At 43.0% G+C, this 27,684-nt stretch overlaps 1 protein-coding gene across 4 annotated transcripts in view; it reads right to left on the bottom strand.

Moving 5' to 3' along the window:
• The window catches only part of ERBB4 (erb-b2 receptor tyrosine kinase 4), a 552,538-nt gene that overhangs the window by 13,818 nt on the left and 511,036 nt on the right, over positions 1–27,684 (bottom strand). For all 4 annotated transcript variants that reach the window (XM_085065694.1, XM_085065696.1, XM_085065698.1 and 1 more), the window contains exons 21-25: positions 20,198–20,353; positions 17,521–17,596; positions 15,397–15,543; positions 14,068–14,165; positions 11,601–11,771 (exon numbers count right to left, since the gene is read on the bottom strand). In XM_085065694.1, the coding sequence (XP_084921820.1) occupies positions 11,601–11,771; positions 14,068–14,165; positions 15,397–15,543; positions 17,521–17,596; positions 20,198–20,353 (648 nt within the window). The remainder of the gene's footprint in view (positions 1–11,600; positions 11,772–14,067; positions 14,166–15,396; positions 15,544–17,520; positions 17,597–20,197; positions 20,354–27,684) is intronic.

The raw sequence follows: 27,684 nt of genomic DNA on the forward strand, positions 1-27,684 counted from the left end.
AACTTATCATCTCTTATCTTTTTGAGATAGACAGAGACCTTAGAGGCTGGTTGCTCAAAAATCTCACTACATAAGCCTACTTAAGAAGTTTCAGCTTGTTCACTGAAAAAAAATAAAATAAATCAATACTGCCTCCCTTTTGATGGTGTAATATATGTTATATCCATTAGCCGTGGAGTGCACACATTCATCGACGTGGGAACTCATCATGCTCCAGAAGGAGCCTCACTTTTTTAGCTGCCCACAAGCAGCCCTCCTCAGAAATGCCCAAGATTTCATTCTGTACATCACATGATTGAATTTTAGGCAAAAACATGACAACAGGGAGAAAGGATAAAATCCAAGAAAATGTCTCCTAAAACCTTGTTCCAAGGCCCTCTTATATGAAATACCAGTGACACATCAGCTGTTGTAACAGCTATGTTTGTGTAAAATGAGCCTTGATAAAACAGTGGTAAATAACACTTCTGTGAATATTGGCTTGTATTATTGCTTTCTATTCATTAATTTCATTTTCCAATTCCTTGCTTCTAAAATCTCCCAAAAGTAAATACCTCCTCCTTTATAGCAGAGACATAATATTTTCTGGCTGCATCTTACACTAGAATGAAATCAAAGCCTTGTTGTGTCCTGACACTTACATCTCTGTAGCTCTGTGAATATTCCTCTGCCTTGCCTCTCACTCGGGTCTGGTGTGGTGCCTATGCCTGGCAGCCGGGGGTGTGCTGCTCCTGCTGCCCATGGCACAGGTCATCCCAGTCTGGCTGGGCACTGCTGCCTTCCCGGCTGCACACAGAGCACCTCATGGAGGAACTGCTGGAGGCACTCAGCACTGCTGTGGCAATATGGGCATCACCAAACAGAAAATAAGCAAAGCTTTCTTTACAGCCTGAGCTGGTACCCCCATGCTTTGCTGCCAGCACAGAGCGCCCTCGCTGCTGCAGAGCTGGTTTTCCTGATCACCCACCGAGATGTTGATAGGGTTGCATAATCATTGCTGTTTCTTGCAGCCTGTGAAGCTCATGGGACTGAAAGATTTTATCTACTACAGGCGAGGCTTTGCCAGCATGAAGGTACACACGTTTGAGCCCACTCTGATACTGCTTCTATCCACATAAAACCCAACTCCCTCTTCTTCTCCTTCTGCTCTCATATGCAAAAAGCACCAAACACAGAGCAGGAGTAAAACACTCCCAACCTTTTCACTGGGTTGCTGCTCACAAATCCTGTTCAGGGGCATCTCATGGTCCACGTCTCAGGCAACTTAAAGATTACCTGTTCTGATCAAGCTCTGCAACATTTCTTTTTCATTTCAATTCATCAGTCCCGGGCTGTGTACCCCCAGAAACAACTCGCTTTCCTCTTTCCCCTAGAAACTCTTTCCCTAATTTCAAACCAAGGGAGTATCCAGGCTCAAGTCATCAAACCACAGCATCCTAAGATACCAGCTCTTGCTGCATGCACCAGAATTTCAGCAGCTCTCCAGGAAGGACAGCTGATTTAAGTGAGTGGATCTGAAAAATCTTTGGGATGGTCTAGCAGGGCTGCAGGCAGAGCATACAACGCAGAGTGTCCCACAAGCCCCCGAGCAAACTCCAGCTCCATTCCAAGGGAGCAGCCTGGTATTTACAACTGATCCAAACTGAAATTCAAATAGGAAAGACCATTCCAGGAGAACAGCCACCTCTGCTTGGCCACAGTCCTGCTTCCACAGCACTTGCAGATTCCTCTGCCCTGCTCCAGGCAGCAAACATTTCTGAGATGAAAATCAAAGGAAAAGCCATGAGATCACTGTGTGATGTTAAATAGAAATGGAATGTTGTTTGTATAGTAACTGCTAGAAGGCTCTGCAGACCTCTGGGGGTTTCTGGTCCCAGCCCTGCTCGGAGAAGGGCTGGATATAAAAATAAAGGATTAGACACCTCCCTGGCCCGTTAAGGTTCAAGCGTATCCATCCCTACATCTCACAGTACCTGACACAAGTCTGGCATTCCTTTTCCATGAAGTTCCACTGGGGATTGAAGAATCTTTATGGGACAAGATGATGTCCCAGCCCCTTTTCCACCAGTACCTTTTGTCAGAATGTGTCACACATTTTTAGCTCAAATGTGTATCACAATTATAAAAAAGCAGTGTAAGCATCAGACTGTGCGAAGTGTTTGCTCCAGTCTCTAACAGCTGCTTCTTCTACAATCAAGACACAAAACATCCAGCTTAGATCAGTGAGGGAAGAAATAAATCAAAGAAACAATGAGTAAGTCTTTTTCTACACCTAAGTTTGTTCTGAGTGTTGTTTGCCAGAGGACAGGAAAGATTTGCAGGCAGCCTGAGCTCTAACTCAATTGCCACAGGCTGCCTGTGTCATTTGGATATGCCAGCCCATGTCCTGGCAGAATGGTGGGTTTAAGACATCCCTGAACCTGTCTGAAGTCAGTACAGACGTTTCACTGCCCCCAGGGTTCAGGTCAGTACTGACCAACTTCTTAGCTTCAGATAAGTAATTTCCACTTTCTCTAGCATAATTTTCTCTCCTAACAACTGTTTGTTTTCATATTTGGTAACTCTTTTAGAACAGTCCATAAGCAGTAGGATACCCAAACTGCCTTCCAGGAGTAATTTAGTCAGGACTGTGAACAGGAAATGGCATATATTACAAACAAAACATGCCTGATAATCTTTGCATAGTGCTATGAGAAACACCATATCTGTACACTGCACAGAGTATTTCCTGTGCTTTTACTGGCAAATGCCAGATATAAACCACATATACTCAGTCTAACATTTCACCAAGTAGAGGAGTCAAAGACCACAAGACCACCGATGAAAATAATCTCTTAAGAGATGCACAATTTGGGCACAAAAATCAGTATGCAGCTACACTGTCAGGGAAAGATAAGTGAAATGCTTTTCTGTAGCCTCATCTCTTTGAGCCTGATACCAGGGCTGGAAACAAAAGCATTCTCCTGCTCTATGGCACCAAAGGCTTGGAAACCCACCTGTTCTCTGGACCTCAGAAACCTTCATCCTTCCTACCTTCAGAGGGGCTGGCAAATGAATTTCAGCCGCACAATATGCACTTTGATCTAAGCATGACACAAGAGCGAAGATGCAAGGATTCCCCTTGCCTGTTACTTGGTGCTAATGCACCGGAGGGTCAAACAGAGAGCAGGGCAGGAAGAGAGACAGCTGGCATTGCCTGTCTTTCCCTTTCAATTTCCTTGATTCCTCCATCCTTCCTGTCACCCATGACTAGCTTTATGTCACTCTTTCTTCTAATACACTCTCCAAGACACTTTACAGTAAATGGCACCTTTTAACACTGGGCCAATTCCCCCCAGTTTGAAAGGGATGAGGTACAATTTCCCAGTTTTTCTAACAATTCCCTGTGGGACAGGGCGGTCAGGCACTGCTCCTGCTCCTGTGCTGTTCAAAACACAGGAGCAGCAGCAGCATCTCCTTTTCTGTACAAACCTCAAGCTTCAAATCCCCAAAACAGGGGAAGGATGGAGAACAGGACCAAAACCACAACACGGCCATGATTTGTGATTGCAATATGGAAGACAAAAAAAGAAAAAAGGCACAAAAGAAAGTTGATGAGCAATCCTGGGAGCAGCAGCCCCCTCCTATGTGCATGCTGCACTGCCATCTTCCCCAGCTTGTTTTATACAGTAATCAAAGGATATTCTGAGCCTCTCAAAATGCCATCAACCCTCATTGAGAATGAAATAGAGCACATCTCCACTGAAGCCTTTACAGCAGTAATCATTGCCGCATGCTGGCCTGAACAGGGAGCTCTTACAGACAAAGATGGGTTTTAAAAATAAAATAAAAAAGCCTTCCTAAAATCTGAATAGAAACTTGATGATAATCTCCCAATTTTATTATGCAAGGGGGAAAAGAAACCCATAATTGTGCACTCTTGGTCTCTTATAGCAAAGAATAGGCTTCTTGATGAAATGCTGAGTTGATTTAGAGCAGGGCTGAGGTTCTGGTGGCAATAATACTCTAAAAGAACTAACCATCCAGCTGATTTGGATAAAATAATCATTTTTTAACATTCTAAATCTACACTTCATCCGTGCCTCCTCCCACTTCTCCCAACTACATCTTTTGGAGAGCTTTTTTATAGCTTTGAAAATTATTTTCCCCTCCCCTCCTGCAGCATTCAGCAAGAAAGGCAGACTCTACTCTGGCTAACAAAGGGCGTTTTTTAGGCTGTGCTGGCATTTAACTCCATTGCACCTATGCTTAGAAAGTACAGTATTTAGCACAGGATGCTCCAGACTCCTCCTGCCACCCGGGAATCTTCCCAAAGCATCATCCCAATAGTCCTACTGCCCTGGGACACTAAGCACTCTCTGCCTGGGGGGCCAGACAGGTGTTTAAGGGAGAACTCCTTACAACCCCACCTAATGCACTTACAAATCATGCACCCTTGTATTTTTCAGGTGCTTTTATTATTTTAAGAAGACCACAAATAGGGTTCTTCACAAAAGGATATTTTCCACTAACAACTTCTGCTTCACATCTTGTCACAGAAGGAAAATTTTCTCCCGGCTCTCATAATTATTTCCTGACTCTCAGTCCACTTTTCCATCTACTGAATTATGTAGAGTTGTTTAGCTTGCTGTTTTCCAAGAATGCCTCATCAGTGCAGTGTAAAAATATTTATTACTTACTCTTTTTATATCTATTGACTTTTTCTTTTCAGGAGAGAAAAGAAAACGGATCAGCTGTGAGCTCTTTTGACTGTTAACACAGCCAGCAGCTATTCATGGATTAAGCAGATGCTGCCTGATTTTAAACCAGTTTATATTAAAGCTCAATGAATTTACATGTCACGTATCAAGGAAACAATGTACAGCTACAGTCTCCTCCACCGACTCCACTGAGCTTGCAGAAAGTTCTCTCAGGTGGTGATTTTGTTATTAAATCCATATTACATTTGTAAAAGCCAAAATGCCATCTGACTTTAGGAAAGTCTCTAACTCTTTATGCCTGACTCTAAATCTATATGCCTGAATACAGAAGCCTGAACGTGACAGAAAATAGCTAAGACATTTAAAAAGCCCCATTTGAAACATGCAAAACCATGAGGCAATTTGACAATTTGGTCCAGATAATCAGTTCAGGCTGAGAAGGGTTTACTCCTTGAGAGAGATCACTGATTTCAGCCAGCCTGGCCGCAAAGCAAGAAACTAATTGCCATAAAATACTTTCAAAGACTTCTCTATGAAGAGTCAGGAATCATCTGGTCCCACAGTCCTCCACAGGAATTTTCTTCGCTTCTCCTCTGGCAAACCTAGCACATTTTAAAAAGGTATATAAATACTCCTGTTCTAGATATATATATTTTGTAAGAAGCTTTCCATTTTCATGTAGAGTGTTAAGACTGAAACAATTTTTCACATAATATATTTTATAGTGTATTTTTGCATGCTTATTGTCACTACTTCTTCCCCATGAGCAATAAAATTAGGCTGACTAGTATTAGTCTAGGTTCGCCTCCTGCCTTTCATGGACAAGGATGGCCTGGTGCTATCCACACTTCCAACAAAGACTAGAAAAAGACACAGAAGAATTTTCCAGAGGCAAAAAGTTACAGTAGGTAAAGTACTTGTGATGGTCTGCAAGGCACCAGTCAAATACTAAGGGCTCCTGGGAAGTGCTTAATGCAAAAGGCAGAGCAGAGCAGGCAGGAGGCTCCTACCACCAGAATGTCATTACAACTTAGGAAAGCAGAAAATGGGAATTGGACATCCTGAAAGAGGACTTGGTGGCCTTCCAGAATTACCCTAAAGGTCTGAAGGCAGTAAATTCAGCCAGTTGCCTAGACTCTCCTAGGAAAACATGCAAAATGTACTATTTAGCAAAAGACACACAGAATGGCTTCATACAAACTTCCCTAACTAATCATGCAGTTTTAAAGAAGAGAGAGAGCTCATACAGTTACTCAGTAGTGTAATCATCTGAAACGCTACGAAACACTTTGAATCAATGTCTAGTTCATTTACAAGATCATCTGTTCTGGCATTGCAGATTTTATTGCCACACTTGCATAGGGAAATGACAGAGCCTAAATGACAGGGGCAAAAAAATGACTGCTGAGATTTTCAGAAAATTTTTGATCACCTTTTAAGGAGCAGCAGTTAAAGAAATGGGATAGAAATAACTAAAGAAGACCACAACTTGAGCGACTGCCCTAAGAAGTGTCAGATTTAGGGAAAGATTTGGTCATATTATTTTTGGGAAGATACTTCAGAAGCAGAAAGGTGACAAGCACAACAAACAAGCAAACAAACAAAAAAATCTGTGTTGTCATAATTTAACAGAAAACGTGTACAAATGGTAATATCCTGTGGCTAGCAGAGCTTTTTCCCATGAGAAATTTTCTTGTGTTTTAAAAATAAAGATAAAGTTTGGATGTTGTTGGAACAGTGTCCCAGAACTTGGACAGTGCAGGCCTGGCCAATCAGGCCTGGGGGAAGGCTTCTGACTGACCAATCTGGGTGACTTTTGAGAACTCTATATATGTGATGAAATCAAAACAATAAAGGTCATTCCTTCTTGCCACTGAGAATGGTGCATTCATTACTCTGCTAGCTGCTCAACAGCGACAATATCCTGCTTAGCCCTTTAAGCAGAAGAATCAGAGAATCACAGAATATCCTGAATTGGAAGGGAGCCACAAGGATCATGGAGTTCAGCTCCCAGCCCTGCACAGGACACCCCAAGAATCACACCATCATAACCAGAGATTTCTGATTGCTGGCAGCTCCTCAAATCTAGCGCAAAAGAGAGTGCATGGCAGACAGGAATACGATCCAAACCCCACTAAAGAGTCAGCATTAACTTCCCAGTGAGACTTTTCTACACCATGATGTATTTTCCATTCCACCTGATACAATAAAGACAATCTTTCTAAAAGACAAAGTCCACCTCAAACAGAATTTCTGCACTTGATGCAGAAATTAAGGGACAAGAGACTCTGGTCTGTGCTATGCCAGAAGTTGGACAAAATGCTTTCAATGGCCCTATGTAGCCTGGAGATCTCTTCACGCACATTTTGGATTAACTTCAAGATAAAGCAGTTTTACTGCCATCAGTCCCATGTGGCCAGGACACACCTGGAGAAATGCCTTGGGCAGGAACACTTAATTGCCTTCTCTTATGGGAAAAGAAATGGGGACCAGGTGCTACTCAAGCGTGGGCACAAGAGGAATCATGGTAAAACCACAACTGCCTCCTGCTGCCAGCTTTTTGCCAAGGTGAAAGGATGCTGCTCTACCAGACCTAAGGCCACTCCAGGACTGCTGCAGTGGCACACCAGATCATGCACAGAGAACTGAAAACTGGCTTCCCATGCCCCACAGTCTGCTTTAGCCAAGCAGGATAGTCTCCCTGGACATATGGATTAGACATCTCTGAAAAAAAACCTGCTTGATATTTAATTGCAGGGTTGGCAGGTGCTTCCATGATAGACAGTGTATGGAATAAAATTACAGGGACAGTATCAGTGAGTAATAAACAATATAGACAGTTTTCAGCAGGAATTAGCCAAGGATTTAGAGCAGAAAGCATCGTGGGGCACAGAGAGTGCTTGCTGTATTAGCATTATCTCTGCACACACAGGACAGCACTCGCTACAAATACCTGAATGAATCATCTAATGGATGTGCATGCAGGACACTCGAGCACTAGCTGGGGTCCTGTGCTCATGGAAACACTGCTGAGGACTCAGCTTATCTCTCAGAAGCACAGAGCTTCTAAAACTCCATTTTTTCTGGAGTATCTCTAGACAGTGGAAAATAAAAACTGGAAAAAGCCAAAGAAATGAAATTGCAACTGAAGAAATTCAGATCCAGTGAAAGAATTCAATTTAGCTTAGGATGCTAATTTTTATTTGAAAGCTGCAGTAGTCTCAGAGTGGACTTCACAACTGAGGCCACTGTTAAGGGTCAGAGCCTGTGCAGAGTTTTGCTCCGGGCAGCACAGTTAGGTCCCAAGGATTTGCCAGTAGGGAGCCAGTGTGGATGTGATGGAAATGCTGAAGCTGTGTCTGAGCCTTGCAGCTTCATACATCTCTGTAACCCGTGGGGGAAGACTGATGTGAGACTTCCCGGGGAGCTGGCAACTCCCCAGAAGCCTTCCCTCTCTCCAATCTTCTATCCATGGGCTGCAGCTCTGTGGTGTTAATTCAAATCCAAATAGCTCTTTTCCTCCCACGGGCAGGAGTGCTTTACACAAACCTCATCCAGTGGTGTCTCTCCCAGGCAAGAAGCTGCAAGGATTTAGACCTGACCACCACAGAGAAACTTGAGAGCTTTCCTGAGAAAGTAAATGCTCCTGCTCTTCCTGCATTCCTTGACTTCAGAACCTATGTGTGAGGAGGTTCATGATCTCCTTGCTTTCTTCCTGCCCCTCCTGTCCCCGTGGAGCTGTGCTGCTGGAACATTCAACCCACACTGTCAGCACAGAGAAGGAGCACAGTGGCCTGACTGACTCCTTGGCCACTAAAACTGCCACTGGAACAGCTAAGATGGGGAATACAGTATCTTTCATGCTTCTTATCCCTGAGAATGACAGGGAGATCATGTAACTCTTGTCTGTGCGTTTTCCTTCACCAAACTGCCTCACAGTCTCCCCATAAAATGCAATTTGCCAGACACGGTGAACTCAAACTACCTAAGCTGTATCCATTCATTTGGCATCCTCGGCTGCAGCAGCACCATAATGAGTTTGTGCAATATTAATATGCTCTACACTAAACAAGCATAAATCACAGACTATCCAAAGGAAACACCAAGACAGCCTCAGACAAGTGCAGATAGAGAGCTCTGACAGCATTTCAATTCCGTGTGATTCCTGTAGCTGACATCCATCTGTACTGAACTATGCACAGCAGATGCATTATTACCTTAAAGCAGTGACTGTGTTTTGTTTAAATCAATCTTCACTAAAAGAATAGTTAACATACCGAGAAACTGAGTGCTTCACAAAAGCAACAGAGATGTATGTGGCTTTCTTCACTGAGAGGAAACAAATGTACTACTTCAAAAACACACCTCTCTGCAGAGGAAACTAGGAATGCTGTGATGGTGCAGAGCCTCCAGCTTAGCCCTCCTTGACCTCTCTGCCTGACCTGGGTCAGACAACTTGGCTCACAGACTGAAAACTTTTGGCAAAGGGTAATTCCAGGTTTGTTTAAATGTTAGACTGTTGTACGATGCCAGAGAAAAATTCCTAGCAACAGGAGTTGCTGAAAGGAGGATACAGTCTTTTTACTGTCATTAAATTGAATTGTAAAGCAAAGCTCCCACTGTCTTTAGTGGGACAAAATCATAGTCTCAAACCAAGATGGGAAATTGTGAGCTGGGGGAAGGAGACCTCATGTCAAGAATGTGATGGAGTCTCTCTGTGTGGCAAAAACAAGGCCTGGGATCTCCTTCTGCGGCTCTGCTTACTTCAAAGGAATCACAGGTTTGCAAGCAGCTGCAACAGTGTGCTTTAAAGTTGGGAAAAGGCTTTGTGAAAGTTATTTAAATTTTCATGTAATAACAACAGTATAATAAGAATAAGAATAGTAGTAGCATACTAATGATAATGATAAAAAAAATCCGTGTTTTCATTCCATGAATGTCCCAGTGACCATGTTGTTCGCCCCAATAATACACTGTAAATAAATCTTTCAGAATATTAACTCCAGGATTTTACTGGAATTCTCTCAGCTCTAGTGAACTCCTCAGCTCGTCTGGTACCAAAGACAGAGGGCAGAAAGAACTGTTGAAAAAGCAAGTACATTTTTCTGCTGAGGCATTCTCCTTTAAATGTGTGCCAGTGTTTCCAGCAAATATGGGAGTGAGATGAGTGTAACAAACCCAATATGTCAGACTCTGCCCTCTCAGCCCAGTGTTGGGGTAAATGGCAGTACCCCACTGTGTCAAACTAAGCTCCAGTGATTTACACCCCTGTGACAGTGAGTACCTTCCAAAGGTAACTGCTGTCCTTTCCTGCTCTTCTCGAAGTTGGCAGGAAAGGAAACAGAACCTCTCCAGAGACAGCTAGGAGTAAACCTGACTTATTTCAGGTCACCATCAATTAACTCTCACCATAAAAAGAAAGTTTCTCACTTTTTGCTAAGTCATGCATCATCCTTCCCTTCACTGTCTTTCAGTGATGCAGGAAAAATACGACATGAATCCAGTTTCCTCGCCTTTACAACAGCAGCAATTTCCTTCCAAACTGACTATTAAAATCAGATTTTGTCTTCCTTATTCCTGAAAAGCACTGATTTCTTCAGGAGAGGGTAAGGAGCTTCCTGCAGGGTATGGTCAGAGCATGCATACTCACTCAGTTTATACACTCTTGGCTCTTTCACTCACCTCTTCCCTTTCTCGTGTGGTGCAATCAGTTCACACCTGGGTATGAATTTGGAGCTACCACAGCTAAGAATAAATGTCCAGAAGGTGTCTAATCCATGAGAAATAAACACCAGCATTTCAAAGAAACTGTATTTAGTATTTAAATGGTGACTTTCAACTAAAAGGAGCCTGAAGAGGAAACAAGTTCCTAATTAAAACACACCTGATGCCCATGTGAATGCCCTCACATTAGTAATACATTTCACCATCTCTTAGGAGTGAAGAGGTGGTAACTAAAAAGCTAGAAAGGCTGGAGCCAAGTACAGGAACAGGCAGAGGTAAGAGCTGTTGAGGAGGGAAAACAGATTCCAGACCCCTAACTTTTCTCCCCCCCTGCAGCAGGGCACAGGCATGTAGGACAGGATCCAATGCAGCAGAGCTCACACACCAGGTCTGAGGCTGCTCTGCAGCTGTCAGGAGTTAGTGGATAGACAAAGACACTTCCAGAAAGTACCTTTTCCTACTGGAAATGCCCAAGGCAGGCACCAATGTTCACCCATGCTACTCCAGTGACACGAAATGAGTCTGGGGAAGAGCTCAGATTTTATCCCTATTCCTTAGGTGGCTGGAGTTCTGTGAGCTGAACTCCTGCTGAGCACTGTCTGTGCCTCAAGGCCCCTGGTACAATGAAGAGAATTTCCTCCCCTGGCAGGGAGGGTGCAAAGATCAGCCTGCCAATATCTGCCACGTGCCCAGCACAAGCACACGTTTGGGAAGAGAAGCCCTGAAAGCATCGCCTGCAAACAGCAACAGGGGCTGGGCTGGAAATCTGGCTCCAGACACAAAAGCAACATTATCTATATATTCCAGCTGCCCTCAGTTACATCAGTGCCAACCCTGCCAAGACAACAGGATGGCAGGGATGGGAGCACCAGGGCTGTGCATTTCCTGGCCACGTCACAGTGCAGAAGCAGCACTGCTTGACTTCAGGAGCCTCAGCTGTGCTTTCAGAACAGGCAGCTCAAGCTGAGCCTTTGTTCCCTCAAGGCTGGGCTATTAATTTAGAATTCACTGGGGCACAATGAACAGGGAACCCATGACAACATTTTTACAGCCACTCTCCTTACAATGGGAGCTTGTAATTCCCAAGGCAGAGCTGGCCTGTGTTTGATTGGTGCACTTAAATCTCCACCTGTGCTTTTACAAGAACCAGTATTATCTGTCAGAGCTTGCTCTTACCCTGTTGGAATCAATTCTTGTCCTGGAGGTGTAGATGGGAGGAGGAATGTTGAAGGCTTGAGGAACCAGATACTCCTCAGCATCCATCATGTCTTCCAGGTCTTCCTCATCAAGGAGGTTTTGGAAGAACTTGCTGTCATTCGGGCTTGGGAGCTTCATACGATCATCTCCCTACACAGATTGTATTGAGAGAGGAAAAACATGAAAAGATGGATTAATTTCCCAGAGGATTTCATCCTTCCTAATGCCCTGGCAGCCAGGCTGCAGAGACCACACACGCTGCTTTGTTTGTTCAAAAGCACCATATCCACATAGTTTGTGGGGGGTTTTTTTTGTTTGTTTTTTTGTTTGTTTTTTTTTTTCTGGGAATATGATGACAGAAAGAAACTTCATGAATCAAGCAAAACCATTTTTTTGGCATTCTTGTGATTGAGCTTTTATTCTTTCATCTCTCTTTTTCCCATACATGACCAGTTTCTGACCCAAGTTCTGACACACTTTGTGAAACATCTCAGCTATTTAGGCTCAAATAGAAGGGGTGGGGAATAAAAAGGAAACTGTTGTGTCTGGATGTTTGCTTTATTTTCATTTGTACTTTAAGGGACCTAGAGGGTAAATTTCTCTCCCACCCATATGGAAAGTTCTGCAGAATGTAACAGAGGTGAAAACAACAAAAATCAAACCAGGGAACAATAGTGCATTGAAATATCACCTACAAGCTGGAGAGGCAAATCTGAGCTGTGCTTTGTTGGTGCCACAAAACATAACAAAAGGCAGCCCATGCCACAAACGCCCATGAGCCTATAGAAGCAATGCTAAACTCCACTGGCTGGCTGGGGAGTGACCTCCCACTCCTCAGAAATGATTCTGCCATGTGTGGAATCCAGCAGGGAATCTGGCTGTGCTGTGGGGCACATGCAGACCCATTTAAAAACTCAATGGCAAGTTTGTCATTGTTGATTGCAGCTGGGAGGGATAGGGAGGGGTGATGGCAGAGGCACCTGTGCAAGTATGCAGTGACCTTGTTTTGTTCTTCAGGAGCTCATGTGTCTGCAAGGAGCCCTGGAGAGAAGCCTCACAGGATGAAACACACACCTGACCATGCAACAGGGCAGGGGGAGAAATGGAGGGAAGAGGTATCTGCAGTGAGGAAACATGTCTTATCTAACAAAAGCATTTAATCAGACTGACTTTTCCGGAATCAGCTGAACTTAAAATTTATTGCAGTTGGGAATACTGCAAGACGAGTTTCACATTCAGCACCACAAATCCTCTTGACTAGTATTTTGCTTTCCAACCATATTTTCCTTGTGCTGAAGCTGAGGGAGGGCAGGATGATTCACAGTGTGCAGGAACACACCACAAGTCATCTGGCAGCTCTACCCAGTGAAATCAAACACCACACGGTGGGACTGGCACTCCACCCACTCAGGAGACATGAAGTGGCACTGGCTGTACTTCTGGAGGCTCTTCCACTAGGAATTCTTACGTCAGTGTGAAGCTTAGGATCAGCTACGTGCACTTCTGCCCTGTGCTCCATGATGTGGAGCAGATGAGGCATGAGACAGAGTATGAGAATATCATTACCTGGCTCAAACTACTCCCATGCTCTGGTCTCTGGTGTTTCACCATTGCCTCATTTCTTTTTAATTCAGAAGTTTTCATTTTCCTTTGAACTGCTCCCACACTGGGCCCTCACCTGAGGACCTCACACTTTCTGTGGCTTGAGTCTGAGCTGTAATAAACATCTGCACAAGTCTAGGCTGCCACAGAATCAGGGAAGGACACACGGCTGTGCTCAGGCGCACACAACTCCAGCTAGCTGCACTCACCAGGTATTGCCCTGCTGCCACAGGGCAGTTTCATGGGATGAACCCATGAAGGATGAACCCTTCACAACCCTGTCACAGGGATGTGAAGCCTCCAGAAGCCCCAGAGCTTAAGGAAAACAGAGAGGGAAGCTCCTCCCTAGCATGAGAAGTACCAGTGTGACACACTGTACTTTGAGAAACTCCCTGAATTTTGAGAAACTTTCATGTTTAGGCTGTGAAAAGAAACTTGCTTGTGATCTCAGCAGTGCAGGGAAAAGATTCAGCCAAATCGATTTTAGAACCAAGGAAGTCCTTGGTCTACAAACAGACCCACTGTCTGCCAGTGGACAAAACTTGTACCCGGTTTCATGAAAGAATGCAAAGCACTGAGCACCTTGCAAAGCCAGAGATTGTGTATGTGCTCATAAACACAAGCTTAGGAAGTGACTTTCAGATTGTTGTATTATTAATGTCATTATTTTTGAGATACTAACATTGCCCATTCTACTTCATACTTATATAATGCTGTGGTCACTGTTTGCTTTATCTTCAAGAGCAACTTGAACTTCAAAATATTCAAAGGTAACACCCCTAACAGTTGGGTGTCACAGACAGAATTCATTTTCCCACCCCTGTGATGCTGCAGGGTTGCTCACCTGAATTACCAGGTATCTCTGAGGGTCTCGAGCCATTCTAGAGAATTCAGCAGCCAGCTCCTTGAATTTTGGCCGACTGTCAGCATCAATCATCCAGCCTGGATGAAAGATGAGAAAGAAAACAGTTAAGTGTCAAAGCAGGAAATCATTCCATTCTTTAAAATGCACAAGTTTCAAGTCCTTGATAGCTCTGGCCCAAAGAAAAGTTGCAATAAAGAGCCCAGAAGAATGGAAAGTTAGAATTCTGTGTTGCATAAAATGGAAAACATCACTGGTTTTGGCTGGACTAGATTGTTCCATACTGCATGGAATTTTTCCTTATTTGCTGGGCTCCTCTCTGTCCCAGAGACAGCAACACCACCTTGCAGTTGTCTCCATCTTGCACATTTTGATATCAGCACTGACTGTCTTTTATTGAGGATGTGTCCTACCAGATGGGACATTTTTGCACTCAGTGAAGCCCTTGCACTATTCAATTTCCACACCACCAAGCACAGTACAACTGTTTCCAGAAGATACTTAATTTACCTCTTCTAGTTTTCCCTTCCTTTTTTCTTTTCAGGGCTTTTGTGTACAAAGCAAAAGGGAAAGGAGTATATATGATGGATGGGACGTCTCTATGTTAATCTCACTTAAATTAAGCCAGAAATATCAGAGAGATATTTCTAATTCTTTTTAAATTAGAAGCATAACCTTGGAGGATACTGTCATTAGTGGGAGTATCTTGGAGATAAAAAGTAGGAAGAAACCATGTGCAGACTGTTTTCCTTTTTTACAAAAGTAAAAATATTCATAATTTTTTTTACTGGACTAGAATGATAAAAAATAATCCTCTCAGTAGCATTTCTTCTATTAATTCTACTTTTTATTATTACTATTGCATCATCATTCTTACTACTAACAATAAAACATTCATGACTTCTTTCCTCAATATTTGGAAATGGGATTTCTCCTCACAGCCTTCACTGGCTGGGTATCCATGTGCCATAATTATGTTTAATGCTATCTGTTTTAACATCAGAATCAATTGTCATGGAAATGACAAGGGTTTACAATAACAATCATACAATTTTGACTTCATGGCAAGAATATGAGATAACATCTGACTGTAATAAGAAGCTAAGCTAACTGGGCCCTTCATGGCTAACTTGCAATTGCAAAAGACATGCAGACAGTATTGAAATGGAATTTACAGTATCTTGGGAAGCTTTTGTTTTGCAGCAGCAGCTTGCCCTGTTGCCCAGCTCTGTCAGACTACCTATGCAGATGTTCTAAACCAGCATCCCTCTCACAGCAAGCACAGGGGTATTAAAAGTGACAATTCCTTACACTTCACCATCACCATATAAACATCAATAGTGCAGATGGGGGGCTGGGGCAGCCGCTCTCCCTTCTCCAAGAGGTCAGGGATCTCTCGAGTTGGAATTCCGTCATATGGCTTCCCACCAAAGGTCATCAGCTCCCAGATGGTGACTCCTAGGCAGGAGAAAGAGTGTCAGTGTTTGAGGTCACACTACTCAGATTCCCTCACTGTCTCTCACGGCAGAGTATCCTGGTCCAGTTCTGAACTGCAATTGTGTCTTCTTCACCAGTGCCTGGAAAAGCACTGAAGGTTGGGTTGGGGGAACAGGGGGAGTTGAGCAAGTGGCTACACTGTGCTTAGCTGCCATCTGGGCTTAGACCACGACAGTCTGCCACTTAAAAACTCTTGAAAATGGTGAACCTGTGCTTTGTGGTAATCTTCAAAACCAACTTCCCTCATTTTTATAGGTGTAAGAAGCAGCATGATAGATCTGAGGCACATAAGAAAGGTCTGAGACAAATGAAGGGTGGTAAAGTAAATGGGTGCAATAACAAAAGAATGCATCAGGCTCTTTTATCAAAAAGGGAAATGAATGGCTGATGTGCTCTATTATATTATGGGGAAAAAGCACAGATGTTCCCTAAGTTAGAGCATCAATTTCACACAGAGGTACAGCACTGAGTAACATTATGTTGTTGGCTTTGCCTTGTAAGTCATTCACAGCCACTGCTATTATTTTTTTCCCTTAAATCAGCTTATGGATTTGAGTTTATGACAGTGCTGTGCTACAAACCCAAGATTCACTATTTGAAAAGACATAGGATTTGTTTTGGCTTCAGAGCTCAAAATAAAGAAAATATATCATAGGTAAAAGAATTTGTTCCCAAATAGAATCTTAAATATTGAAAATGCTGCTCTCACACCATTTTCTTTAACTTTTATTTGTATTGCAAAGGTCATTTTAAGCACACCTCTTAGATCAGTATCATATTTTGACCACTGCCAAGCTAATGTGAAAAGTGATGAGCAAAATTACCACATGAATAAACCACATTTAGTTCACCCTCATTCATCTCCTTGTTCATATTAAGTAACTATAACTTGTCAATTGTTTATGCTATTTTCCTTTCTGATTATAGGTGTTCTGGGCTTCCTGCATTTAAAATGAATTTCATAAATGAAGGCATATTTTTTCCTGAGTGATCCAGGCTATAGAGAATTTGAAAAGAAAGAGCAGCTTTACAAGATCAGTTGAACTCTCCCAGGCTTTTCTCAGCTGACTGGAAGAGGGCAGTTAGCCAGCCACAGCAAACGATGTCTTTTGCTGCTACCCACAGGTAAAAGTGAGTAATGAATAGAGCTGTACACCCTTCTGGTTCAAAATTATATGGCAACAGGAAATGCAAATAGGACTCCACAGCCCCAGATACTGCTGAAAATGTCCATTTACAAAGGTGTACATGATTTTATTAGTAATAGTGATACCAGATTAACAGGCAGAGACCTCAGCAGATGTAGCAAACAACTCGTCTGAATAACCATTAGCAACACTGAACGAACATCTCATCTCTCAAATATGACTTTTTCTCTGTGTGTGTAGCTCACCAATTCCCAAGTTATCTGTGAAATTAAATAGATGCTTGTTCTAGTTAGTTTGGAGAGCCTGTCTCTTCCTTTTCTTTCTCTTGCCGTATTTGCTCTGTATTATGACAAATTCCCTTTTATCTGACTCTAGGTAGAGAAAGTCCCATAAGCCTGAAAATGTTTTTTGACATTCATGGCTTTTAGAGTTGAGCTTTTCAAAGACTGCTGAAAATTATGACCTACAGCTGTATTTTTATGAATCTGTGGCTAAGCTGAAAGAGGTCTTCTTCTGTCATAATAATCAGCCAAACTGCTATCAGACCAGACCTGGCGGCACTCGCCCCAGCAGGGAACATCATGATAATATATTTCAGTGAGCAGGGAAGTAACACAGGAGACAGTAACAATTGCTGCTTAGAGTTACACATTTAAAGAAAAAAACCCGAAGAGCAAACACCCCTGGAATTCACACCTTTGGGAAAAGAGGGTATCTTTACTATACTAACACAACTTGGTTGAATGCTTTAAAAGACACCACTTTTTAAACTAATCACGTGAAGATTTACCATAGCTCCACACATCACTCTGATGGGTGAATTTTCTGTAGTGTATGCACTCCAGAGCCATCCACTTAATTGGCATCTAGGGAAAGACAAGAGAAATGTAACCTCAGAAATACATTATTAAAACAATACAGACAGATCCTGCATGAAGACATCAACTTTTTCCCTGCCTCCTTGTTCAACCGCAAGCTTGAAAAGAAGCAGCACTACCCAGCAGTGAAAATGGATGTTACTGCCCTCTGGAATGGGGCTGTGCCTCATGAAACCTGGAGGTGAGAAAGATGAACCAGTTACCTGCAGAACTTCTGATATTTACCGACAGAGAAAATCAGAAGTATCAGAAGCAGTGGAACAACTCCTGATTTTATCAAACCTGTGTAAAGACGTGACCAATGCAAAGATTTTGGCTAAACCTGAAGTGTGGCAGAGAAGGAGGAATGCAGAAGCTTTTTTCCCTCAAGAGTTTGCAATCTCTGCAATCTGAGATAGCAACAGTGCTATCTCAACTGCTCTCTAATGAGGCCAGGTAACAATGCAGTGTCCCCATCATCAGCAGCAGCAGGGTAAACAGGCAATGGGGACAATTTGCAGTGCTTTATTGTCAACTCCTAATATTTGCTAGGAACTTAGCCACCCCACTTCTCTGTATCAGCACTGCAGTGAGAAAAGTTGCTCCCCAAATGAAGTCAGCAGCCCCACGTTCCCCTGTGTCAGTGAATCACCCTTGGAGCTCATCTCTTTTGGCAGAGAGGGGTGTGAAGGCAGGGAGGTGCTCATCCCCCTGAGTTTGTGTTAAAATGGAATTTGTGGTGTTTCCCATTCCTGAGCTGGGCCCATCAGGCACAGCCTTGCAGTCCATTAATTTCTAGTGGACAAACACTTATAAGATTTTTATCTTGCATGGGTCGCCTCTAATTTGGAACTATGGAAGAGGTACTGGAATAAACCAAAGGGATGCATAACTGCAGGCAAAATCTGAACAGATGGTGGGTGTAAAAGCAGAGGATGTGTCTTCACTCAAACCCTTATAAAACTACCTTCCATGAAGTTCACTAATGAGCATCACCTATAGAGTTATGGCAAAAATAGCACCTTGTAAAAAGGCTGCCTTAACTCTTGCAAAGACATTTCATCCTCCCACACTAAACTCTGCAGAAGTGCATTGGTTTCATTCCCACTGTATATGGCTGGGGCATTCCAGATGTGAACAGTTGCTGAAGGAACAAAGCTGCCTTGTTTACTAGGATAACTCAGGTTGGAAGTGATTTGGAAAGCCTCTAGTCCCATCCCAGGCTCACACCAGGTTCAGCTACGAGATCAGACCAAGTTACTCAGGGATTTATACAGTCTGGGCTTGAAAACCTTCAAGGGTGGAAGCTGCACCACCTCTGTTGACAACCACCTGATTGTCCAGTCTGAACCTCCCTTAGCATGCACTCAATTCAAACTGAAGCTGCCAATGTCCTTTGGATTTCACAGGATGCTTCTCTGGACCTGGGAAGTGATACATCTGATGTAAACCCTGCTCCAGAGCTCTCAGCAGGATGACAAGTCCAAGACACAGCTGCCAGGAAACAGCTGGTTTGCAAGGATCAACTCATTTTCTATCATTCATTGGCTGATGGAGGGAAGAGGCTGAGGGGTTACAGAAAAGAGGATTACAGAAATGAAGCAACCAGGGAAAACTGCCAAAACTCCACCTTTCCTGCCGGGAAGTATCTTTCCATGGGGAAATGGTGGCTCCTCTCAAGCTCTTCACCTCCCTGACTGGCCTGCCCAGGTGATCCAAGGGCAGCAGCCACACACACAGCAGCTCAGCCTGGAGAACAGCACACACTGGCAACAGCTGTTTGTCCCAGACAAGGGCATAAGTGAGCACAAAAAAACACAGACAGGAAGGAGGCAGAAAGCAAACTGAACATCCAGCAAAAGGAATGACAGGAGAAGCAGAATCCTTTGGGACTCCGTGACAGATTGAAATGTGGAATTTCAAGACGTTTAGGGAGCAGCCAGCAGCAGTACATACTTACTGCCTTCTGAATTTTATCATGCAGTAATCTGAAAGTAGCAGAAATGAGGTAAGGCACTACATGGCCATGGTGTGGTTTGCTGGAAAGTAATAGCAACCAGACAAAAATGTCTGGTTTCAAAATTATCCTCAAGCTGGCATTTAGTGGCTGGGCATTGAGCACAGTATTAGAGAGGTGGATGCAAGACATAATATACACAGGCTCTTCCAGTGTGATAGAAAAGGTAAACTCTCATGTTTTGTGGCCTTCCCTTTTGTTTCACAGAAAATTATTTGTCTAGGAAAATGGGACTGCAAGTTATTGAGGTGCATTCTGGTCAGAGAAAGGGGCTGGGAAGGAATGCCCCAGAACATCCATCACTCGTTGTACTCAAGTCTTCAAAACAAGAAATAAACTGGAGCACATGAAGAAAACCTAATTCTGAGTGTGAAAACTGCTCGTGTAATTATATTTCAGCACCTGGGGAAGCTCACTGTGCAAAAAATGAGCAGCTTTTATGTGTGTTTTCTTAACACAGTTCTTGTGCCAGGTGGGGCTTTGCTCAGTCACTGACAGACTCTCTCACACAGCTAACAGCCCCACAGGGGCACACTGGCCTGAGGAGTCACTTCAGGAGAGCAGGTTTACCTCCAGACGTGTTCAATACTCACCTTCCCTCCATCAGCATTATACTCCTTTTCATCCCCTTCCAAAAGTCTGGCCAAGCCAAAGTCAGTGATTTTCACATGGTTTGGAGATTTCACCAGGACATTACGGGCTGCCAAGTCCCGGTGGACAAGTCTCCTCTCTTCCAGGTACATCATTCCCTGAAGGAATAAGAACAATACAATCATACTAATTAGTCTTACGTGTTTTTTGAGAACTAACTTTCACTGGTGACATATAAAATGTCTGGTTCAATTATGAGTACTTATGATGAGAAAATGGCCTAGAGGGAAGAAGTTCAACATTGCCCTTGCTCTGAGCAAGAGGCAGGATTAGATGACCTTGAATTACTCCAGTATGAATGATTCTATAAGATTCAATCACCAAAGGCAAAAAACCCAACCAAATAACACATAGATAACTCCTTTGCTTCAGAAAGCTTAAAATCTGGAAATGTGAGACAAAGAAAAGAAATATTATGGCTCATGTTCTTCAGACAGGAAATCTGATGACCATAAAAAATAATCAATTTAGCCAAGGCCGCACCGAAATTAGACCACACTGGAAAACAATTCCAGCTCTGTTACATTCCCAGCAAGTGCCTTCAATTCAAGATTAAGATTCTTGTCCATCTTCAAATGGTTTTTAAGTTGGTCACAAATTTTCACTACCCTCAGTGGGTTAGAGTGAAAACAATTCTTTATTCCAAGTGCTGCAACTCCCTTACCTTTTCACTCCCTTAAAATATTGCCTGTAGTATTATAATAAGACATTAGATCAATGGCCCCTTTTTTTATGAGCATATATATTCTGTTAGAAGTACTTCTGTTAACAAGCCCATCCAGCTGTCTTTAAAGATAAGGTAACATATACTGAAGCTGCCTGGCCTTAACCTTATTCTTATTCTGATGGAAGACTAACCATCTACCATCAGCATGAAAACTTACACAATGCTTTGTGACACCCAGATCAACACCAAAGCTTGGTCTTATTAATTATATGACACACAAAGGATAGTTGGGCAGGGTTACAAGCCTACAATTTCATTAAAAGGCATTTATAACCTTAACCACCATTATTAGAACTTACAGATGAAATCACACACTTGATAATTGCCTTTAGGTATCTCTTAATGTATTAGCTCTGTATAATATATATGATAATTTTTTAAAAGTCATTGCTGAATACCAAAGAGATCATATTATCCCATAATACAGATGATAATTCAGAGAGTCACATGTAGTGATTAAAATAACCAGATTACTCAGTGCCATGGGCCAGATTTTATTATCCCTTCACAGCCTAAGGAGCTCCCAGGTGTCTGTCCCCATTCAGCTGCCACCCATGGTCTCTGCACCCAGCCCTGGCACAGGCTGCCCAGAGAAGCTGTGGCTGCCCCTGGATCCCTGGAAGTGCTCCAGGCCAGGTGGGACAGGGCTTGGAGCAGCCTGGGATAGTGGAAAGTTTTCCTGCCCATGGCAGGGGGTGGGACTGGGTGAGCTTGAAGGTGTCTTCCACCTCTACGATTCTGTGAAAGTGGATGTCTATACAAAAAGCATTAAATAGAGCCCTAAACTGGTTTTAGGGGAAAAATTTCAGTGCAAACACCAGTAAAAGCTTTGAAAATACGTGGGAGAATGTTTGGCATAAGCACTATTTTGTGCAGTCAGCATGAAGGGGGTTTGGAAGAGGACACAGGGACTGTTTGGCATAAAGCAACTGGAGTTACTCTTTAGAAGCAAACACACCCTCCTGCTAATTTCAAATCAATACTTTTGGCTTTTGACTATCAGAAGTGTAAGTCTTAAAGAAAAATTCTTTTTGACATCAAATTAAAACCCTAGAAAAAAAAGACAAATAAATCTCTTGGGCTAAACAATTGTGAGTCACACAAGAATCATGCTATGACACCAGCTGATGAGAGAATTCTGCTGGCATCAGACTATATCAGGCCCAAATAAAATAATGATTTTTAATAGATTAACTTGTACCTATCAGCACTGAAACAATATGAAAATACTGCAGGTTTCTTTTGGCCGAAATGAAAATATAGAATTTGTCTTGTCAAAATCAAAATAGATGACCTGTACCAAGGCTTTGACCTGCTGTTTCTAGCTAATTCTAGCAGGAATTGATGGTAAGGTGTGCAAAAATATCCTTCATTGAAGGAGTTACACAAGCAAATTCTTAATGATGCTTTTTGATCTTATTTTACTGTCTCTAATTTCAAGCATTTTTTAAACCTGTAGGCTAACAATTCAGGATGTTTCACTGTTTATTCGATTCACTTCCATTTATTCCAATTTCGTGCTATTATTTATTATCATTTTAGTAAAATTCTATCTTATTCATCCCAACCTCACACTCTCAAGAACCAGAAAGATGTGTAATCACCCACATTTTGTATTGCTCCTCACCAGTACCACACCTGGCTTTCTTTTCTACCCAGAAAGAGGGTAGAAATAACTGTGTATCATTGCACCTAGAGTTTGCTTCACCTCTGTCAAACAACCTTCTCAGGGCTTTCTTCCACCTGTGTTGTCTGCAAAGCTAAAATCAGCCCATGTAGGGCTGGTTGGCAGCTACACAATCCTCTGCAGAGCCCATGGTCTGCAGAGGATTGTCTTAACCAACCCTACATGGAAGGCGCTGGTGGGCCTGAGAAGAATTGTTTATTGGAGGTGAAAGCAAACTCTAGGTGCAATGATACACAGTTATTTCTACCCATAACGGAAGAAAAGCGGAGGCAGTGAGGAGCAATACAAATGTGGTATGTGTTGCTTGGGTGTGAGGAGGATGATAAGACCAGGAGCACACAAAATGATGATAGTAATAGCACAGTAAGTGAGCTCGGAAATAAACAGTGAAACATCCTGGGTGATAACCTACAGGTTTAAAATGCTTAGTAGAACGTAAAGTAAGATCAAAAAGCATCGTGGAAACACAGCTGTGTAACTCCTTCAATGAAAGGATATTTTGCAGTACCACACCTGGCTTTCTTTTCTACCCAGAAAGAGGGCAGAAATAACTGTGTATCATTGCACCTAGAGTTTGCTTCACCTCTGTCAAACAACCTTCTCAGGGCTTTCTTCCACCTGTGTTGTCTGCAAAGCTAAAATCAGCCCATGTAGGGCTGGTTGGCAGCTACACAATCCTCTGCAGAGCCCATGGTCTGCAGAAATGTAAATCCTCTTGGCAATACCCAGTGTAAACATGTTCAATTTTCCTGATACCCTATCAACAAGCTTTAAATGTGGATGGCAGAAGTATAAATGAAAAGGTATATATGTATATATTTTCAATAAATGAGACAATCCAAGTGGAAGGAAAAGAACATAAAAAAGGGAATCCTCCACTATTCACTGCAGCAAAACTGTCTAAACATATATTATGCAGAGAACCACCATCTGAAGACACTTTTGAAACTGGCAGGGAAAAAAAGCTCTATGTGAATCTCTAATCTTTTAACACGATACAGAAATATGATAAAAAAGACACAGCTGGTGACATCCCCACCCAAAAAGCCCATGAGGGGGGAGGAGGACATTTTATGAGTTGAATAGACTAAAAGTTATTCATAAAGGGCTATGAAAGAAAAGATCTTTTTCAGTTTTATTAACAAGTGTTTATAAATTCTCTGGCACTGTGACAGCTTTGGAATGGTCACTTCAGGTACAGTCAGATTTGCTCTTTTTACAAGAAAAATATCAGACCTGAAATTGAGATAATGCCCTGGTAACAAACTGAAATGGGACAGTGGAAAAGGGACTGTGTCAAAAAACCCATGGGAGAAGACAATGATCTGGGACAGCTTCCTGATCTTTGCAAGTGCTGAACTTCAGTGTAGAAAATATCAAATTAGATTCATAAAGAATTAGGACCCCCAGTGCTGCGGAAGTGTCACCAAAGCTGGGCTGGTGGTGGAAATAGGAGAATAAAAGGATTTTTTTAAAAAGGAAAATGAGTTTTTTTCCTGGCAAATCATGAGTTTGACCCCTGAGATCTTCTGCCTTGAAGAATAATTTACTGTTTTCTTACTTTGTTATTACCAGTATTACTTTCTGCTGCTGCTGCTCCAGTTTCTGGGGGCAACTTTTGAGCACAGCCTCCATTTGTACAGATCAGAGTGTAAAAGGTACAAGCACAGGCTATTTCAGATGCTGTAATTTGATTTCCTTCAGTTTTCAGGATTTTCAGAGTCCCATCTCTCTGCTGACAATGCTTCTGGATTAGTTTCTAAGGTGGCAGCTGTCATGCAGGGAATGCACAACTCTTTGAACTGCATGAGTCTTGCCTGAAAGCTCTTTCCCTCAGGTGCCTGGATTTTATCTCCAGAAAAAAGGTAGTCATTACTCAGGACAGAATTCAGGCAGGTATGTAAGTCATTTTTGGGATAATTTCTAAAGATGAACTGAAGTGTGTTGAATCATTAACTACAATTTAACATATGTCTTCTGTCTTGCATGATGCAAGACATCATTTTGCAAGAACAATTCAAATTTAAAATATAAGGATAAAGACCTTCACCTGCTCCAAGAACTTCAGCAACACCACAGACAAACCCCCTATAAATGCTTATTTTTTCAGTGTGACTTTCGGTTGTTTTCTACACTAAATATAATTGTTTCCCTAAATTAAGGACGTGTTGATCTTATCTCATCCAGAAATTAACAGCAGCCTGTCTTTCTTCAACAATAACTTCCACCCACCAGAGCCAGCACACATGGCAGTTTCATCAAATTCATTCTTCAGGTACATGAGGGAAGGAAATTTCAAGTCCAACTCAAGTCTCATGGACATTAATCTGCAGCCTTGGAGACTGCTCTCTTACCATCCTAATAACTCGAGGCATGCTTAATAATGTGAATCACTGCAGAAAGCCTCAAATGATCATCTTTTCCCCTGCATACCCCATGGAAAAGGTGTAATTTTTCCTGGGGCTAAATACACTTTCAAGGAAAACACTGTGCCCTTTGTTGTCAGGAGCAACAAGACTCATCCAGGTAGCTGTTCCTCCAGAGAGAGCTGCAGGAGAGGAAGACTGACACTACTCTGAAATGCACTGCCTCAGCTGCAGAGGTGGGATGGCTTGTGTGGGTTGCCTTGGGAGATGGCACTGGAGGTCACCCTCACAGCCAAGGCGAGGCACAGGGATGCCACCAGCCGAGCTGGGGACTCACACCTCCTGCTAAGGACACCTCCTCCGCCAGGTCATCTGCCAGGGACTTCTGGAAATGTCTGGAGCTCTGCCAGCCCTGGTGCGGCTGGCAAAGGAGGCCCTGTCCTGCATCCTGTGCTGTGCTGTAACCACAAGCATTTAGTTCAATTTATTTACAGGGGGTAAGTTAACCTCTCTTTCTCTTTGGTAAAGGGCAGACAAGAAAAGCTTATGTGATATGTATTTCTTCCCATCTCCTGCTCACTTGACAAGCTCTCTCAAGGTTTCCCTTCTCTTCAGTTTAAGTTTGTAGCAATCTGCTATTAATGTGCAGCAAGTTGTATCTTGGGGTAAAAGTGCTTTTATCTCAAGCTGACCATCTTCAGATGCACTCAGGGTACCAAGCTGATATAACTATCTGGATTTCCTACAGTTGCTTTGGTCCTGTCCACCTGAGCAGGACCATTTTACAAAAACTTTGGCAGACCAGCCCTCTGAGCAGGTGTGACACGAGTGGAGGGGACTCTGCTGATCCAGCCCTTTCCTCATAGCCCTGCTGGGACTTTGCTAAATGCTTTTGGACTAAACTGCTCAGACTAGGCAGAAGCAGGACCAAGACTATCTGTACTTGACTCAAGAGGTAGGATCCCACTGCAGCTGGATTATTACCCCTAGAGAAAGACAACCAGTGTAAATCCAACTCCCGCACAGGTAATTTAGGCTAGTTCTGCTGTGGAAAGAGCAGTGATGTTTTGCACACAGGTCAGTCTACATCTCTCCACTTGTGGCTCACCCAGAAGTACAAATTCTGTCTGCTCACATGTGGGCTGGCCCAGCTGAAGCCCAAAATTGGGATGAGTTGGCTTCATACCAACCACAGGAGGAAATGCAATACCTGTGGCAATAAAGAAGTGCCAGTTGCACATCAGAATAATAAGTCTGGATAAAAAGAAGTCAGCACCAGGCATTTGCTCTGCCTCACGAGGCAGGTGCAGTTTATTTGTTCTAGAAATAGTCCAAAAGACTGATTCACTCCACTGGTAAACTGCATCCAAGGACACAAAATAAAGATGATGCAAAAGCACAACAGGTCAAAACAAACTCAAGAAGGAATAATGAAGGGAAGAGACTATGAGGCTGATTCAATGAGAATTACAGGAAAAATGCAGTCTGGTCCAAAATGACAGGTGATTCATAAAGGGAGAAACAGTAGAAAGAAATGAGAGGAGAAGCAATTTTATAAGCTTATGACATTTCAATACTTAATTGACTGGACTGAGCAGATACTTTGATGGGCCCAGACCACTCCAATCCTAAATTAACATCTGAGGAATGTCATCTCACCCCTTCACAGCACAGATAAGTGGGTCATTGCTGAATTGACTGGTTCTCAATTCTGAGCTTTTGGGGCCCTTAAAACGAAGCTCTCCATCATGGGTAGGTGCTGAAGCTCCTTAGGCAGCACCAGAAGGGGAGTTTGTTCCACTGCATCATCAAACTTTGTCTGAACTCCTGTGGAGAGTATGAGTTTTCTCCCAGGCTCCCTCAAATTATCCAGCTTTCTGCATTAGGTGGTGCTGAATATAAAGCGTCTGTGAAGCACCTCAAGCTCTTCTGATGAAAGATGTTCCATAAATACATTAAGTAGCATAAGCAGTGAGGTGCAGACCAGGTATTTATTTCAATACAGGCCATACTGGATGTGGCTCCGAGTTCTTGTCCCACCTACAGCCACATCTGTGCACCTGCTGCAAAGTTCATTCCTAAGCATGAGATGCCCGTGTGAGGGAGCTGTGGAGCTGTACCTGATCTCCATTTTCCATTAACTCAAGTGCTTTTTTCAAGACAGCTGGGTGCAAGGTGCTCTCCTATGCCAGCTTCAGTGGGCAAACTGGGCCATCCTGGCTGTGTTCCCCCTCAGCTGGGCCAGGTGTCCCAGCCCCCAGGGCTGTGTGGACAGACCACATTACTCTCCCTATTCCCAAAGAGCTCCAAAGGACAGGGATGTCCTCCCATTAGCTCTGAAGGAAACCACAGCTCAGCTCAGGGAGCTGCAGCCCAAAGAGAGGAGAGAAATTGCAGCCTGTAGCTGTGCTTAAAATAATTGTATCACCAGTGCACTTTGTGCAGTTCTGGCTGCAACTGCACCAACAGCACCTTTTTCTGGGAAAGAGGCCTTTAAATAAGAACTAACTGCCTAAATAACAAACTTTTTACTGCAAAACTCTCCTTGCTGGGCAATAACACTCACTGAAAAGTAAGTACAGTTAAGAGGCTGGCAGGATCACAGTCCTTATGACAAAGGCTGTTTCAAACTGCTGTCTCAAAAGCAAA

The sequence above is a fragment of the Lichenostomus cassidix genome, chromosome 7 (assembly GCF_008360975.1).
Source record: "Lichenostomus cassidix isolate B80296 chromosome 7, HeHo_3.0, whole genome shotgun sequence".
NCBI classification, from domain to species: domain Eukaryota; kingdom Metazoa; phylum Chordata; class Aves; order Passeriformes; family Meliphagidae; genus Lichenostomus; species Lichenostomus cassidix.